The sequence below is a fragment of the Delphinus delphis genome, chromosome 18, assembly GCF_949987515.2.
Source record: "Delphinus delphis chromosome 18, mDelDel1.2, whole genome shotgun sequence".
Classification (NCBI taxonomy): domain Eukaryota; kingdom Metazoa; phylum Chordata; class Mammalia; order Artiodactyla; family Delphinidae; genus Delphinus; species Delphinus delphis.
Genome location: NC_082700.1, coordinates 48,612,307 through 48,624,592, shown reverse-complemented (window position 1 = coordinate 48,624,592; position 12,286 = coordinate 48,612,307). Strand labels below are relative to the sequence as shown.

Below are 12,286 nucleotides of genomic sequence, written 5' to 3'. Positions count from 1 at the left end.
AGTAAAATTGCTTTACAATGGTGTGTTAGTTTCTGCTTTATAACAAAGTAAATCAGCTATACATATACATATACACATATCCCCATATCTCTTCCCTCTTGGGTCTCCCTTCCACCCTCCCTATCCCACCCCTCTAGGTGGTCACAAAGCACCAAGTTGACCTCCCTGTGCTATATGGCTGCTTCCCACTAGCTATAGATTTTACATTTGGTAGTGTATATATGTCCATGCCACTCTCTCCCTTCGCCCCAGCTTACCCTTCCCACTCCCCATGTCCTCAAGTCCATTCTCTACATCTGCATCTTTATTCCTGTCCTGTCCCAGGCTCTTCAGAACCATTTTTTTTTTAGAGTCCATATATATGTGTTAGCGTATGGTATTTGTTTTTCTCTTTCTGACTTACTTCACTCCGTATGACAGACTCTAGGTCCATCCACCTTGCTACAAATAACTCAATTTCATTTCTTTTTATGGCTAATATTCCATTGTATATGTGTGCCACATCTTCTTTATCCATTCATCTGTCGATGGACACTTAGGTTGCTTCCATGTCCTGGCTATTGTAAATAGAGCGGCAATGAACATTGTGGTACATGACTCTTTTTGAATTATGGTTTTCTCAGGGTATATGCCCAGTAGTGGGATTGCTGGGTCGTATGGTAGTTCTATTTTTAGTTTTTTAAGGAATCTCCATACTGTTCTCCATAGTGGATGTATCAATTTACATTCCCAAGGAATTGTGTTTTAAGAAAGGAACATTAAGTGCAAAGTTAAGTGGTAACTTTGTAACCATGAGTGAACATACTGCTTGGAGGCCCTTCAAGGACATACTGTTTTTTTTAGAGTTTGCATGGGAATTATGGGGAAATAAGGCTGGAAGGCTAGGCAGCAGTGGGATGATGAATAGCCTTAAGTGCTAGATCAAACTTTGTCACTAAACGACTTCAGGTAAGAGCGTGAGAGGATCAGATGTGTGGCTGGTTGGGTAAGGAGGTTGACAGTGTTAGGACTGAAGTCACATTCTCAAATTAGGAGACCTTGGTAATAGAATACGTGAGAAGTGATTCGTTTATCAAGTGCATACTATGTACTAGGCAACAGAGATGAATAATGACAGCTCTAACTGTAAGAAGAAACCAACATGCAATCAGATGAATTAAAATATGGAATATGGTGTGATTGGCACAGAGATACAAGTATGTACCAGACAAGAGATAACACTGGGACATAAATAGATTGAATGATTCCGTCTTGAAAAATGTATTTTGTCTCAGGGAGAGGGTAAACTGGAGCCCTGGAGATGTGAGGGAGGGACTGAGTCAAGAGCAATTTGGGAGGCATGATCCTTAGGACTTAGTGACTGATTGGATAGATATGTTTAGGAAGAGAGAGGGGCTTGCTGGGAGACACTTCAAGGTTTCAGATTTGGAGGAATTAGATGTAATAGCTAGGAAATACAGAAAGAAGGCAAGAGCGGGGCGAAAGATGGAAATAAGAAATAAGAATTCAATTTTGGAAGTGTGAGATTTAATTAGAATAATGGATTTGGTGCTCATAGAATTTGAGCTGACATTATAAATGTGGAAGACTATGAACTTCGTCACAGATTTGAAGTCGAAGGAGGGTGTTCTGAGGAGCACCCACATTTCAGGCAATGAGTGAATTAAAATGGAGCCAGTGATAAATACTGAAAGGGAATAATGAGGTAGAAAGATTTATTATGGTGAATGACCAAGGTAGGAGAAGAGTTCAAGCAAGAAGATCAACAATGTCCAATGACATAGGAAGGTCAAGAAACATAAGGAATCTGTCATACAGAGTGAAGTAAGTCAGAAAGAGAAAGACAAATACCGTACACTAACACATATGTATGGAATTTAAGAAAAAAAAATGTCATGAAGAACCTAGGGGTAAGACAGGAATAAAGACACAGACCTACTAGAGAATGGACTTGAGGATATGGGGAACGGGAAGGGTAAGCTGTGACAAAGTGAGAGAGAGGCATGGACATATATACACTACTAAATGTAAGGTAGATAGCTAGTGGGAAGCAGCCGCATAGCAGAGGGAGATCAGCTCGGTGCTTTGTGACCTCCTGGAGGGGTGGGATAGGGAGGGTGGGAGGGAGGGAGACGAAAGAGGGAAGAGATATGGGAACATATGTATATGTATAACTGATTCACTTTGTTATAAAGCAGAAACTAACACACCATTGTAAAGCAATTATAATCCAATAAAGATGTAAAAAAAAAATAAAGTAGATCTTGTTAAAAAAAAAAAAAAGAAACATAAAGACTAAAATCTGTTCATGGCTTTGATTAAATCAGTCGTTGGTGGTGATAGTCATGTTGACCAGAAGGCCGAAGGCAGTATGTGAGGAGTGATATGCATTTTCTATATGACGAAGGGCGGTCAAGATCACAGAGGAGATTTTAACAAATTGTGTATGTTTTCCTGTCAGTATACTTAAGTTCCTCCCTGCCTCTCTCTCTTTCCCTCCCTTGCTCCCTCTTTTCCTTTCTTCCTTCCATTTATTCACCTGGTATTCACTGAGTAGCTGCTATGTCAGGCATTGTGCTAAGTGCCAACACAATTTCCCTGTTTTCGTTGTGTCATTCATCTCAAAGCCTTAGAATGATGAGTCAACCCAGTCCTTATACACAGCCCGAGCCCAGTCCAGCTCACATCTCTATCTATTGTTTTCTTTCCTTTTTGATCGTGATCATGTTTCTTTTATCAGTAACTCCTTAGATGGCCACGTGGAGCCAGCTCCAGTATGGACCTCTATTGCCTCCTGCGTAGACTGTCCTGAAGCCTTCAATCTGATCTTCCAGTCTCTGATTTCCCAGTCCTTTAGGTGATTTTTTGAACAGTCCTTTCACATAAATCTTCCCAAAACATTAGTTTCACAGTGATGCCCCTCTGCTTGTAAATTGTGATCAGTGATTCTTCCTAATTACCCAGCACTTAAGACCATTCAAGGTTTTATCTCCAGCTTCACTTTCCCACTTTCCACTACTTCCCTCTGTTTTAGTCAAACACCTGTACTGACACCCTGTCCCGTGAGCATCCCAGCCTTTATGATTTTGCCAGCACCATCCCCAGTGTTGGGAAAGTCTTCACCTCCTTTTTTCTGCCTGTCTGAATCCCATGTATCCTTTTCTTCCTGACCATTGAGACCCATAACCCATGGTTCCATATTTGATTCTTATGCGTTGCTTTGTGTCAATGCTACGAGTGAACGTATTTCCTCCCCAAGCAAAGGATGAGTTTTCTCTCTTGGAAGCTTCCTGGCACTAAGAACCATGCAATATACATAGTAGCTTTTTATCTCTATATAAGATAAAATATTTGGAGAACCTCATATAGTGGACACATTGTAGATTCTCGTACAGTTCAGTACTATCAGTGAATACTTGTCGATTGAAAAGATAAATGACCCACTCACAAATGAAAATGGAATTATAACAAAGGCATTAGCAGAATCCAGCTTTACTAGAAGATGCTTTGTTCTTTGAAACCAATTTTTTGTGTTTTCCTCGGTAATTTGGATATAAAGTATGTAACTTGGAAAGGGATGGTTATAGCTGTTAATCAAAATAACAGCAGTAAAAATGGGCATCTCAAGTTTAGTTTTTGTTAAATGCAGCAGGAATATATTAGCAGAAAGGAAAGACATAAAGGAAAGATCTTATTTCTGTCTTTTTTATTGCTTACAATATTAAAAATTAATCTCTTTTGCTTACAATCTGTGTGCTCACGATGTGGAACCTAAATTATTACTTCTTAATAGAGCTACAGAAGAATTCGCATGCTTTTTAGTGGCTTAGCCATAAGCCTGTCTTTAAAGCTTCATTTAACCTTGAGTATTTCCAACCTAAAATGTATGTTTTTCTTTCCATAGACTATTTCAAATAGTACAATCCCAGAAAATGCGACAAGCAGTGGAAGGTTCAAACTTGACATTCTGAAAAATAAAGCTAAGAGATCCTTAACTAGCTCCCTGGAAAATATCTTCTCAAGGGTAAGATTAAACTGAGGCTCTTTAAGGTATTAATTATGTCTGTGTTTTCTAACTGCTTCATTCTCAACTGGCTCACCGAACATTTCCTTTAAAAAAAATTTAAGATAACTTTAAGTTAGTTAACACTTATTTAAAATAATCTCTCAACAAAAGTCTCATTTTCAGATCTAGATTTATTCCGGTGCCTCTGATATCTGAATTTGAGCAGTTGAGATATATGTATAGGAAAGGGGAAATAATAGAATATTGATGGCCAATCCTTTAAGAACTTTTTATCATTTGCCACATAAAGTTATAAAGAAGCCCTTCTTTCACTTATTTCTAGGAGCTGATAGGGAATGCTGAAAATAGTTAGTATAAGTTAACAGACATGCGTGTATTCCATTCAGTGAATTTATATATTCTGTTTAAAAATAAGCAAAATTATTTCTCTTCCTCTTCATTTTCCCCTTCCTGAGCAATTCACTCCTAACGCTATTAGACGAGACACAGCAATGTAGATGTCTCGGGTCTGTAAGGCAGGGAAGCCACAGTGGCTCAGCACAGGGGAACAGAGCCTGTATGGGTTGCTCTGTATGGGGGTGACCCAGTGCAGCATGTGGACACCAGAGTGCGGTGAGGAGGGTGTCAGCCTACGGGGACAACCTGGTTTCTGGAAGTGGAGTGAGAGCCGGTGAAGAGGACATCCTGCAGAGGGATGGCTCAGAGCCAGAGTGGAGGGGAGAAAGCATTCAAGGCGCCCAATACAAGGATGGCGCCCATGGGTGGGGAGGCTGGAGCCTGAGTGGCGTGAGGAGAGTGTGAGGTGTCAATTGTGGAGGTGGGTTACACACAGGGAACTGATCAAATATGTAAATGTTTAAGGATAGTGGGATTCTGGAAGAAGGGAATTACAAATATGAAAGGGGAGGAAATTAGAATGAGTTCTGTGTTGTTGGATTCAACTCAGAGGTAGCAGTATGGAATCTTGGTTTTCTATTTTGAGCAATAGAATTACATGTATTATGTTCTATGTAATGTATATGTGTTAATATATGCGTGTGTCAGTAAATGTGTACCTACGGTCCCTGACTTTGTCCACTGATAGGAGCTGAGAACAGCTTTCCTATACATGCCAGATAATAAATTAAGCCTGGTTGGATGACCCAGATTTTAGGTCTGGCACTCAGATTTTTTTCTTATTTTTTATTTTTTTGCGGTATGCAGGCCTCTCACTGTTGCGGCCTCTCCCATTGCGGAGCACAGGCTCTGGGCGCGTAGGCTCAGCGGCCATGGCTTACGGGCCCAGCCGCTCCGCGGCATGTGGGATCTTCCCAGACCGGGGCATGAACCCGTGTCCCCTGCATCGGCAGGCGGACTCTCAACCACTGCGCCACCAGGGAAGCCCTGGCACTCAGATTTTGGTTTCTATATCTCATTCTTTAAGAAGGAACCATGATCCTGGGAGAAATGGCTAGTTCCAGAACTGTAGGGAATGTAGAAGGTAAGTCCAGAGCATCGTGGTGTTCTAGGTAGTAAGGGAATACTCAAAGAAAGGTAACAGGATGTCACAAAGACATAAAAACCTTGAAGGGCTTCCACTGGTGACATCTGAGACAATGAGTATCAAAATAAATGATAGCAACAGATAGTGACTTGTTGTCTAAGATAGGAAACTATAAGTCTATTCTGATAGGAAAAATAAATTAATACATTGGAAATTTGATCATGCTCAGGATATTTACTGGGTAGAATTAATACCTATTAAGTACAAAGGGGAAAACAGTAACTTTACAGTGGAAACAGCTGGCAGGCACCACCTTAATCAAATGATCAAATTGAACATCTTCAGCAATGGCACAAATTGAAATCCTGTGCCACTGATACAAAGAACACAGTGGCACTTCTGTGGTATTCCTGCCAAAGGGGCAGTACCTGAATCTAATCTTGAGGAAACGTCAACAAACCCACATTGAGATACAGTCTACAAAATAACTACCTGTTATCTTCAAAAGTGTTAAAAGCAAGAAAGTCAAGTGCAGTAGTACATTGGGACACAGTGACTTGTGATGTCTGGTGTTCTTATTTTTATTTCTTTGCTAGAACTCAAAATACTTTTATGGGTAATTTCTGTTGATGATTGAGATTCTTGTTAATTCTAACAAGAGCCTTGCAGCAAGCATGGTCATTTGACAATGCTATTATTTTATTAGCAGAAAACAGAATTTAGGAAAAGAGCCTCTAGAAGATTTGTCGGAAGTGTGTTAATGCAACTTTCCATAAACTTTTCCTACCTCCTCATCTTCAAAATTTATAAATCAGTTATGTTCTTTCTTTCTCGCTCATTCCTTCCCTCCCTCCTTTTCTCCTTCTCTCCTATGGTGTTCAGTGAGAATTTTAGTGGAAAGATCGTTTACGTAGGTGGTCAGAGGATCCGATTTCCAGATCTGGCCCTAGCAGGTTTTATATTTATTTACCTTTATTTACAAATTATTTACCTTTTCTAAGCCATTGTTTCCCCACTTGTGAAACGGGCATACTCATACCTGCTTAGGTCGTATTACCGTGAGGGTGTAATGTCAGTATATTAGGAAAATATCACACTGTAGGTATGAGCTGGTACATACAGCAGTGGTAAGCTCTGAAACCTCTGTCATTTATAAAAGGACACGAGGGTATTTAGAGTGTGACGCTCTTTATCCCACTGAGTACCTTGGCATTCTGCACAGTACGTGCACGGCTGACTTTGAAGTACTGCTTACATAGCTTTGTATGGCTGTAATGACTTTTCAGCAAGGGCACTGCCAACCTGTTTTGGTCAAGGTGGATACTGTAGCTTTTGTGTCCCAAAGTGCTGGTAAGTACCACAAATTATGTGACCTAACAAGGTCTTAGGCCTAACAAGGTCTTACTTGCACCATATGCAGCAGAATGGACTTCTTGAGAAGGTTGGCAGCTACCCATGTTGTATCAAAGGTTACATAGTAAAGGGTTTTTGCGTACTTCTGAAACTTGTCAGTTTATTTTTTTCTCTCTGAGTGACATAGGAGAAAATTGACACTCCACTCATAGTTTGGCTCATAACTGCTGCTATTTTTAAAAGTCAGAATATTTTATTTAACTAACTATAGTTGTTTATGAAACAGGATACATTTTTAAAATGCTTTAAAGCTTAGCTCATTAGCAATTAAAAAGTGGGTCCAAGGCAAAAGGCTTGACACATGCATTACCAAATCATAATATAGTTAAACTGAAAAAGCTATCTGCGCAAAGGTGAAAAGACAGAGTCTTGTATTCTGGTTGTTTGTTGCTTTTTCTTTTTTTTTAAAAAAATTGATTAATTAATTTATTTTGGCTGCGTTGGGTCTTCGTTGCTGTGCGCAGGCTTTCTCCAGTTGCGGTGAGCGGGGGCTACTCTTTGTTACTGTGTGCAGGCTTCTCATTGCGGAGCATGGGCTCTAGGCATGCGGGCTTCAGTAGACATGGCTCGTAGGCTCAGTAGTTGTGACGCATGGGCTTAGTTGCTCTACAGCATGTGGGATCTTCCCAGACCAGGGCTCGAACCCGTGTCGCCTGCATTTGCAGGTGGATTCTTAACCACTGCACCACCAGGGAAGTCCCTGTTGCTTTTTCTTAAATTGAAGCTTTCCAAAAGAGGAACATTTCCTAATATACTTATTAATATATGTTTATAGTTCTAAAAGAGAAATATTCACTAATATAAAGTGTAAGTCATTAGAAAACGGTCATCAAGGGACTTCCCTGGCGGTGCAGTGATCAAGAATCCGCCTGCCAATGCAGGAGACACGGGTTCGAGCCCTGATCCTGGAAGATGCCACATGCTGTGGAGCAACTAATCCTGTGCGCCACAACTACTGAGCCTGCGCTCTAGAGCCCTCGAGCCACAACTGCTGAAGCCCGTGCGCCTAGAGCCCATGCTCCGCGACAAGAGAAGCCACCGCAGTGAGAAACCCGCGCACCCCAATGAAGAGTAGCCCCCGCTCACCATAGCTAGAGAAAGCCTCCACACAGCCGCGAAGACCCAACACAGCCAAAAATAAATAAATTTATAAAAAAAAGAAGAGTAAGTCCTCATTTCACTTTCTCTTCAGAGTAATAGCCATTGTCCTCACTTGTTGAAGTGTGTGAATTAATGATTTTGGTAGAGTATAATTTTAAAGTAGGTTTATTTTTCTTTGTGTGTAAGAAAAACTCATGGATAAAACACTCCTATGAGTAATATGTGTCATCTAAGTGTTTTTCTAATGATGGAAGTTGTTTGATATCCATCTGACTGCTTTCTCTATTGTGACCAAATAACCTGTCTGAGATAACCAGGCAGGTTGACATGTAAGTAAAAGCTAAAAAATAACAGAAAGCAACGTGGCCCATTTTTCTTTTCCACACACGCGAACCCAGTAATTTATCAGCTAAATGTATGGTTTATTGCTGGAAGTATGTCAGGTTATAGTATAGAACTGAAGAACTGAAAGAGCCTTCATCAAGTTCTGGGACATTTGCAAAATAACCCTTAACCAATGTAGGTTAATTGGTTTTATTTGTAATTCTACTTTTCACAAAGCTCTCTCTTCAGGAGGTAGTATGGAGTGAGAGCTCAAGAACTTCACTTTAAAGTTGTACTCCCTGAATTCAAATTGCTCCTCTGTCCTTTAACTGTGTAAACATTGGCAACCTAATCTGTAAGAATTTCAGTCTCCTTATCTGTAAAGTTAAACCAAAAAACTATACCTACTTCATTAGAATTGTTGTGGGAATGCAGGGGGTAATGCATGGTAAAATATTTAACATAGTACATGGCACGTGGTAAGCATTCAGTAGTATAGATGCAGCTATTTGTTTTATGATTGATATAGTTGTTATTTAGGGAGCCACCGGAAATAGAAAACTATAATTGATATACATAGATAAGAATAAATATTGCTTCTATGAAACAAGGTAGGATACCATAAATATAAGAGTCCATGGAGAACAGGAAAGAACTCCTACAACTTTCTGACGGTGGACATAAAAAGAAAAATTCAGTAGAAGGCTAGGAAACTAGTGTTGAAAAAAAACAACTTTGGAAAGTAAAGCAAACAACTTTCCAACAACTTCTGGAAAGTAAAGCAAAATGACAAAGAAAAAGAAAATAAGAGAACGAGGTTAAAAGTTATCTGGAGATCCAAAAGCCAAATGGTAGGCATTCCAGAAAGAAAATGCATGCAGAAATTTTCAAAGAAATCATTTAAAAGTTTTCTTAGAGCTGATGGACATGTTTCAAAGTGTAATGGGCTCTGAAGATGCACAATAGAAAGACTGACTTAGATTCTGTTCCAGAGAGAAATAGCAGGGCACACATACAGCTCAGGAATCACAATGACATTCGACTTTTGTACCGAAAGACAGTTGAGCAATGTTTACATATTCTGAAGGCACGTTTCCAGGCAGAATTGTATATTCAGCCTAACTATTAATAAAATATAAGCATAGAAAAAAGACACTTACAGACATGTAAATGAAAAAATAATTTACTTCCAAGTCTCCTGTTCTCAGAAAGCACCTGGAGTATATGTTCCACCAAAATGAGGAAGTAAACTAAAAAAGAGGAAGACATGGGCTCAAAGAAGCAGAAATTCCAACATAGAATAGCATCAAAGGAAATCTCTAGGTTGATGGTGAAGAATAATACTGGAAACATCTATTCAGCAAACCTAAATTGCTACCAGTCCAGACTGGGGCAGGAAGACAGAGATCTCCAAAATGGGTACTCAAAGAAAGAAATATGCAATTAATGGATTATGTAATGTTTGACCATATTGAGATTTATTGGTAATAGATTAATGATAAATAAATTAGTAGTAGTAATAAACTGGTGATTACTGAGGTAGTTGTTAACTCTATGAAGAACAAATTGCACAAGATGTGAGTTGTATTAGTAGTAAAATATGTAGCTCAGGTGCAAACAGTATTTACAAGGTTGTAAAAATCTAAGCACAAAACATTGGTTTAACCAACACGTGGTATAACTCTACTGAGAGAAGAGGGGAAGAGAGAAGTGTGTATGGGGATGGGTAATGAAGTGAGAATCCTAAAGTCTCATCTTCCAGAGTAGGAAGTCAATGGATAGTGCCTAAAATGGAAAGATTAAGGAATAGGAATGTAAGTAGAATAACAGAAGCATTGATATAAGTAATTTCAAGTGTTTGCTTTTGGGGAATGGGATTCAGCATGTGAAGGAGCGGGCTGGTGATTGCCACTTAACATCATAAGTTTGGTAGCACAGTTTGACTTTTGAAACTTTGTGTAGGTATTACTTTGATTAAAAATTAAAATGAAACTTAACCCCCCCCCCCCATTAAACCCAAGAAGTGTTTGGAGACACACTTTAAAATTGTAAAGTGCTATAAAAATGTTGTGCGTTTTTTCATTGTGGAGAGTCACTGTCACACTGACTTGACGTATTTCTAGTTATTCTTTTTAGAACTTTCCCATGTGTTTTAGAGTTATATAGAACATCTTAGTCTGTATTTTGTCTCTTAAGACCTTCTGTGTGATGTGGTTCCTAACCAGCCTTTCCATCTTCTTTCCTTCAATACTTGGCTTCAGTTTCTTCCTACATGAAGTATAGAGAGAAATAGATGAGATGATCCCTTTGGTTATTTACTTAGATCATCACCAAAGAACTGTGTGAAAAGAAAATTGAGAACCAATTCACCATTATTGAAGCGGACTTTTGTCTAATCTTCTAGAGAGACTTTATTGAAGTAGTTTTGCATTATGGAATAATGAATGAAGCTAAATCCATACATTTTAGGATGCAGTTTTCTTTTTTAAACCTGTGTTTATTATAATCCTATAATGTAAATTATGATCTAGGTTGTAGGGAGGTTGTATGTATTAAACCATTTTCTTTTATAACTGTTGTGGTTTTTTGTGCTGTACTTTCCACATGGGTGTTTATCTGTATGTGACACCAAGTTCATGGGACTCTCACTGATGTTATGGGTGAATAATATTTGACTTTGTAACCAAAGTCACTTCAGTAAGCTCGGTCTGAATATCTGGTTATCTAATGGATGATTTAGAACTAATGGAAGTAGATTGCAGACAGTTCGCTTTGCCATGCTGGAATGGCTGTTAATACTGCCAACAAATTTGATTGAACCCCAAAAGGATCAATGTAATGCTGACATGAAGAGGCAACTGCCTTTTATAGTTTTCAAGTAAAAATTCAAACCCTGTGAATGATTGAATTTTATTCTCTTCACTCAGGGAGCTAACAGAATGAGAGGTCGGCTTGGAAGTGTGGACAGCTTTGAACGATCCAACAGTGTTGCTTCAGAGAAGGTATCTAAGCAGAGCTTCCTTTTTGCCTACTATTGCAACTTGGTAAAAACCAACACTAATATGATAATATGCGTGCTTAGTTATTTTGTTATGAACTCTTTATGACTTCTAAAAAGTAACTATTTGAGCCTTTATTATTTTAAAGAAGATTCTGGCTATTAGCATGTTGCTCTTTATTCAACTGAGGATTTCTCTTGCTGGGACAGAACACATCCCTTGCTGTCTGACTCTGCTCTGTCAGGCTTTTTACTGTTTGGAGATAGTATACTTTGGGGACAATATTTGAGCAACTGTTGATCCAGGGCCATAGAAAAAGGAGCCGTATGATTATTGCACTTATACAGTGATCTTTTTATCTTTTTTTCTCTCCTCTTATTACTTCCCCCTCCCCCATATTTAACCCTTTTAACTGCAACATTAGGCTCTTCTTTATCTCATAGACAATTCTCAGTAGGTTTGGTTTCCTGTTTCCTGTAACATGTAACCTGAGGCAAATGCAACCTATTTTTTTTAATGGAAAAATATTAAAATATGTTCACTAAACTTTCTGTTGGTAGAATTGAGGACTTAGTCCAGTTATGAGTCGATTAGCCCTAACCAAAGTTTATCAAGCTAAACATTTCAACAGTGGAGCCTGTTCTGGAAAGTATAAACAGCATACTTGTCTAAATTGAAAGATTTATGATGTCTACCCATGCAATATGAGAGGCATTCTGGCATAGCTCACTTTTCATTCATTTCCTGTTTTTCGTGTCTTTTAAAACATTTTTACCTCAGGGAACACGTAGTTAGATAGAAGCATCCATGGTGAGGGAAGATACTTAACAGGCTTTATTTTATTTTCCTGAAATCTTTGCCGTGAGACTTGGACACTTAAGCGTTGTGATATTGTTTTGACAGTACAGGAAACATGCAACCGATATGTCACGGAAATCA

General features: G+C 38.9%; 1 protein-coding gene across 1 annotated transcript in view; it reads left to right on the top strand.

The window, feature by feature from the left end:
- TBC1D4 (TBC1 domain family member 4) overlaps nt 1–12,286 on the top strand; it is an 88,591-nt gene that overhangs the window by 26,541 nt on the left and 49,764 nt on the right. The window contains exons 8-9 of the mRNA XM_059995632.1: nt 3,905–4,024; nt 11,276–11,350. Coding sequence (XP_059851615.1) covers nt 3,905–4,024; nt 11,276–11,350 — 195 coding nt within the window. The remainder of the gene's footprint in view (nt 1–3,904; nt 4,025–11,275; nt 11,351–12,286) is intronic.